Source organism: Piliocolobus tephrosceles, chromosome 2, assembly GCF_002776525.5.
Source record: "Piliocolobus tephrosceles isolate RC106 chromosome 2, ASM277652v3, whole genome shotgun sequence".
Lineage (NCBI taxonomy): Eukaryota > Metazoa > Chordata > Mammalia > Primates > Cercopithecidae > Piliocolobus > Piliocolobus tephrosceles.
This window is the reverse complement of record NC_045435.1, coordinates 102,517,846-102,523,408: the sequence shown is the minus strand read 5'-3', so window position 1 is coordinate 102,523,408 and position 5,563 is coordinate 102,517,846. Positions and strand designations below refer to the sequence as shown.

The window sequence follows — 5,563 nt, the reverse complement described above, 5'->3', positions numbered from 1 at the left end:
CCGCGCCACCATGCACCCCAGACAAGGAGAAAAACCGTGAAAAAAAAAAAAAAAAAAAAAAAAAAAAAAGTCAAAGTAGTTGAATGTGGGGGTTAGGGAGATGGAGGAAGCTGGAGTGACTCTCAGGTTTCTTGCATGGGAGACTGACTGAATATAAAATTAGTTGTGGGCCGGGCATGGTGGCTCATGCCTGTAATCCCAGCACTTTGGGAGGTCAAAGCGGGCAGATCGCTTGAGCTCAGGAGTTCAAGACCAGCCTGGGAAACATGGTGAGACCCCATCTCTACTTAAAATACAAAAGAAAATAGCCTGGCATGGTGGCATGTGCCTGGGGTCCCAGCTACTCACGAGGCTGAGGTGGGAGGATCACTTGAGCCCGGGGGACAGAGGTTGCAGTGAGCAATGATTGCACCACTATGCTCCAGCCTGGGTGATAGAGTGAGACCTCGTCTCAAAAAAAGACAGATGTGGCACTGAGCAAACCTAGGACTCTGTTGTCCAGAGCTGAGAAGGGCTGCTAGCCCCAGTGACAGAGAAAGGCCCTCTGACTGGAGGACATAGCCATCTCTGGGGGCCTGGCTCTTTGTCCCTTAACAGTCCTGTGTGCCGAGGTGGCAGACCTGCATCTCCAACACAGATGACGCCCTTGGCTTCGCTTTGGGCTCCCTCTTCGTGAAGGCCACATTTGACCGGCAAAGCAAAGAAATTGTGAGTCTACAAGATTCTTTCAACACTATGCCCTCAAAATTGACTGTTCATGTATGTGCGGACATATAGAAAAACAACAGGGGCCAGGCGTGGTGGCTCACGCTTGTAATCCCAACACTTTGGGGTCCAAGGCAGATGAATTACGAAGTCAGAAGTTCGAGACCAGCCTGGCCAACATGGTGAAACCCCGTCTCTCTAAAAATACAAAAAATTAGCCGGGCATGGTGGCGGGTGTCTGTAATCCCAGCTACCTGGGAGGCTGAGGCAGGAGAATCACTTGAAGCCAGGAGGCGGAGGCTGCAGTGAGGCGAGATCGTGCCAGTGCACTCCAGCCTTAGTCGACAGAGTGAGACTCTGTCTTAAAAAAAAAAAAAAAACAAGGCTGGGCGCGGTGGCTCACGCCTGTAATCCCAGCACTTTGGGAGGCCGAGGCAGGCGGATCACGAGGTCAGGAGATGGAGACCATCCTGGCTAACACGGTAAAACCCTGTCTCTACTAAAAAAGACAAAAAAATTAGCCAGGTGTGGTGGCGGGCGCCTGTAGTCCCAGCTACTCGGGAGGCTGAGGCAGGAGAATGGCGTGAACCCAGGAAGCAGAGCTTGCAGTGAGCCAAGATCACGCCACTGCACTACAGCCTGGGCAACAGAGCGAGACTCCGTCTCAAAAAAAAAAAATTTAAAAACCAAAGAAAAACAACTGGATGTAAATTCATGAACAAATGAAGTGCTGCTTTGGGCAGTGGGATTATAAGCGTCCTTTAAAGTTGTCTATGTATTTATGTTTAACTATATAACTAGAAGAAATATTTATTTATTAGGATATTATAATGGATGTGCTTAAAGTATTACCTGTAAGGATGTTTATGGTTTTTATGGCAATGTTGTTTATCATAGCAGAAAATAAGAACTGGTTAAATATCCAACTATAGGGTAAAGGAAAAATAAATTGTAGTTAGGATGGGTTGTGAGGATCCTTAAACAGCTGATATATCTTTCAGTGAAAAAAGTAGGTTACAAAAATATATACCTAATACAACATAATTCCATATTTTATGTGCATATCAGGGGAGGGAAAAACTCTAGAAGTAGGTAATCAAAATGTTAAAAGAACTTACCTATGAATGAGTGATTTATAACTGGTCTGTTTTCTTTTTCAATTCTCAGTTTTCCAAATTTTCTGTGAATGCCCTCTTTTCATAATCAGATAAAAATCATTGCACTAGGCTGGGCACGATGGCTCACGCCTGTAATCCCAGCACTTTAGGAGGCTGAGGTGGGTGGATCACGTGGTCAGGAGTTCAAGACCAACCTGACCAAGATGGTGAAACCTCCTCTCTAGTAAAAATACAAAAATTAGCCGGGCATGGTGGCGGGTGCCTGTAATTCTAGCTACTTGGGAGGCTGAGGCAGGAGAATTGCTTGAACCCGGGAGGTGGAGGTTGCAGTGAGCTGAGATCGCGCCACTGCACTCCATCCCAGGTGACACAGCCAGACTCTGTCTCAAAAAAAAAAAAATCATTGCACTATATTAAATTATGATATTAATTTGATGAACTTATTGTCAATTAAAATGTTTATTTAAGAAAAAAGCCAACCACAATCCCAGTACCTTTACAAATCGTGTTTCCTTCTTGTCCTCTCCAGATGCTCAGCTGTATTTCATTAGTCTAGGCGTTCCCATTTCCCCTGGGGGGACAGGGATGGGGCACCAGGGTGGGTGGGGGGCGGGGCAGGGATGCATTCAGTGCAGAGGGAGGCTGACTTTGCCTCCTCCCTCCCAGGCAGAGGGGATGATCAGCGAAATCCGGACTGCATTTGAGGAGGCCCTGGGACAGCTGGTTTGGATGGATGACAAGACCCGCCAGGCAGCCAAGGAGAAAGTGAGCGGTGGCTAGAGTTGGGGCGCCATCTTGAGGTGGGGTTCAAGGATACAGTTTTGCTAGGAACCTGGGGAAGGAAACAAACCCTTAACCTGGTCTCTTCAGGCAGACGCCATCTATGATATGATTGGTTTCCCAGACTTTATCCTGGAGCCCAAAGAGCTGGATGATGTTTATGATGGGGTGAGTACCTGAGCTCATCAGTGCTGAACTTCAGCGCTGTAGAGGACACTGTTCTCTGGGCTTAGTAACTGGGGCTCAAGCACTGGGAAAGAGGTGTTCGTCGGTTTCTTTTAGAGGCAGATGGAGGTAACCAGCATTGTTAAAGTGTTGGCTCTGTGTCAGGCTGAAGGCTAAACAGCAGTGAAATATAGTGTTAACGAGCCAAGATTTGGAGTCAAGCCTAATCATATTCTGTTTCTACGCCTAACTTGTTAACCTTAACAAAACCTCTCTAGGCCTCGGTTTCATTTTCTGTAAAATGGGGGTCCTACTAGTGCCTACCTCATAGGGTTGTTGTGAGATAAATGAGTGCAGTATGTAAAAAAAAAAATAGCACCCGTAACATAAGTGCCCTTTAAATATTGCCGATTATGGTTTACTAGATATTTTACAGTTGAGGAAACTGAGGTTTGGAGAGATACTGAGTAGCCAAACTGGGGCTATTATCTTCTCCAATGGATTCTCTTGCTCTCTTTCTCCTTTCCACCTTTCCCATAGTACGAAGTTTCTGAAGATTCTTTCTTCCAAAACATGTTGAATTTGTACAACTTCTCTGCCAAGGTGATGGCTGACCAGCTCCGCAAGCCTCCCAGCCGAGACCAGTGAGAATGAGGGGGCGGACACAGACACTAGGGGCGGCGGGAGAGGTGGGGAAAGGTTTCCTGGGATGGGGGAAAAGGGTGGCAAGACTGCTCCCAGACCAGAGGCCCCAAGCCCTTGCAGGAGGTAGGTAGGGCAGGGCTGCTGGGAGGGGAACAGTGTCAGGAGAGTCGGGAGCCTCAGCCTCTCCCTCTTCCTCCTCCAGGTGGAGCATGACCCCCCAGACAGTGAATGCCTACTACCTTCCAACTAAGAATGAGATTGTCTTCCCCGCTGGCATCCTGCAGGCCCCTTTCTATGCTCGCAACCACCCCAAGTGTGTCTGAAGCAGGAGGGGCTGGGTGCTGGGGCCTGGGCCTGTGGCTGAGCTGGGAGCAGGGCTGGAGGTGGGATTCAGAAGTACCCCCACCATGTCCTCACTTGCCATTCCTCACCTACTAGGGCCCTGAACTTTGGTGGTATCGGTGTGGTCATGGGCCACGAGTTGACACATGCCTTTGATGACCAAGGTAGGGGCTCATGGAGTCGTCCCCTGGAGCCTAGAATTCCCAGTGGCTCCTGCAGGGCCTTGGGACATTGATGTAGCCCCAAGGGACCTGGAGTCTATGGACCAGGGCTGGTGGGGGCACTGCTGCCCCCGAGATGAGCTCTGGTTTTGGTGGGGTGCAAAGGTGAGTTCTCCTTAGGGCGCGAGTATGACAAAGAAGGGAACCTGCGGCCTTGGTGGCAGAATGAGTCACTGGCAGCCTTCCGGAACCACACAGCCTGCATGGAGGAACAGTACAATCAATACCAGGTCAATGGGGAGAGGCTCAACGGCCGCCAGACGCTGGGGGAGAACATTGCCGACAACGGGGGTCTGAAGGCTGCCTACAATGTGAGTGGCCTGACCAGCCCTCCAGCAGCTGAGGCCTGCTGGCCTGGGGTGAAAGGTGCTGGGTGGATGGGGGCAGGCCTGGATGGGCTTGCTGCCCACTGTTCTGTCCCCAGGCTTACAAAGCGTGGCTGAGAAAGCATGGGGAGGAGCAGCAGCTGCCAGCAGTGGGGCTCACTAACCACCAGCTCTTCTTCGTGGGATTTGCCCAGGTATCACCCTCCAGGAAGGCCTGGGGTCTGCCCCTTTGTCCTGCTCCCTCCTGAGTATGTCATTAGGAGAAGTCTGGGGCATGTGTCAAAGGGGCTGGGGAATGGAGCTGAGGCTGGGGCGTGAAAGGTGGGCTGGGAAGGCCTGAAGGGCCCACAAAGGCAGCCTGAAGAGGCCTGAGCAGGAGAACGCCTCGGTAGGATTTTACATAGCTCAAAGGGCAGGGTTGCGTGCTTGAGGGGCACAGGGTGGGGCAAAGGGTGGCAAAGGGGGCAAACATTGATCCTCACGCTGTTCCTGTGAGGAAGGCACGCAGGAAACTAAAGCTCGGGACACGGAGTGGCCTGTCCGGGGCTGCCCAGGAATAGAGTAAGTGGCAGAGCAAGGACTCAGGCAGAGCCTCCACTGGGCAGCCACAGCAGGCAGCTTCCGGGGCTCCGCTTTTTCCCCTCGTCATGTCCACGCTGGGCAGCCTGATGTCCAGGAACTCGGATATCGGAACTCAGTTTTGGAAGGAACTCGGGAAGGGCTGCAGCGGTGGTGGTTTGTGTCTCTGGGACGGCTGTAGCCGACTCTAAGGCCCGGCTCCACACTAGACACCATATGCCCCCATGTCTGTCCTGACCCGCAGGTGTGGTGCTCGGTCCGCACACCAGAGAGCTCTCACGAGGGGCTGGTGACCGACCCCCACAGCCCTGCCCGCTTCCGCGTGCTGGGCACTCTCTCCAACTCCCGTGACTTCCTGCGGCACTTCGGCTGCCCTGTCGGCTCCCCCATGAACCCGGGGCAGCTGTGTGAGGTGTGGTAGACCTGGATCAGGGCAGAAATGGCCGGCTGTCACCAGACCTGGGGCAGCTCTCCCGACAAAGCTGTTTGCTCTTAGGTTGGGAGGAAGCAGATGCAAGCTGGGCTGGGTCTAGTCCCTCCCCACCACAGGCGACACGAGTACAGTCCCTCACTCTCCACCACAGGTGACACAAGTACAGTCCCTCCTCAATCACCACATTGTGCCTCTGCTTTGGGGGTGCCCCTGCCTCCAGCAGAGCCCCCACCATTCACTGTGACATCT

General features: G+C 52.0%; 1 protein-coding gene across 1 annotated transcript in view; it reads left to right on the top strand.

Moving 5' to 3' along the window:
• ECE2 (endothelin converting enzyme 2) overlaps window positions 1–5,302 on the top strand; it is a 20,144-nt gene extending 14,842 nt beyond the window's left edge. The window contains exons 10-18 of the mRNA XM_026454848.1: window positions 598–708; window positions 2,490–2,588; window positions 2,694–2,771; window positions 3,309–3,412; window positions 3,616–3,726; window positions 3,852–3,919; window positions 4,097–4,287; window positions 4,401–4,496; window positions 5,126–5,302. Coding sequence (XP_026310633.1) covers window positions 598–708; window positions 2,490–2,588; window positions 2,694–2,771; window positions 3,309–3,412; window positions 3,616–3,726; window positions 3,852–3,919; window positions 4,097–4,287; window positions 4,401–4,496; window positions 5,126–5,302 — 1,035 coding nt within the window. The remainder of the gene's footprint in view (window positions 1–597; window positions 709–2,489; window positions 2,589–2,693; window positions 2,772–3,308; window positions 3,413–3,615; window positions 3,727–3,851; window positions 3,920–4,096; window positions 4,288–4,400; window positions 4,497–5,125) is intronic.
• The last annotated feature ends 261 nt before the right edge of the window (window positions 5,303–5,563 follow it).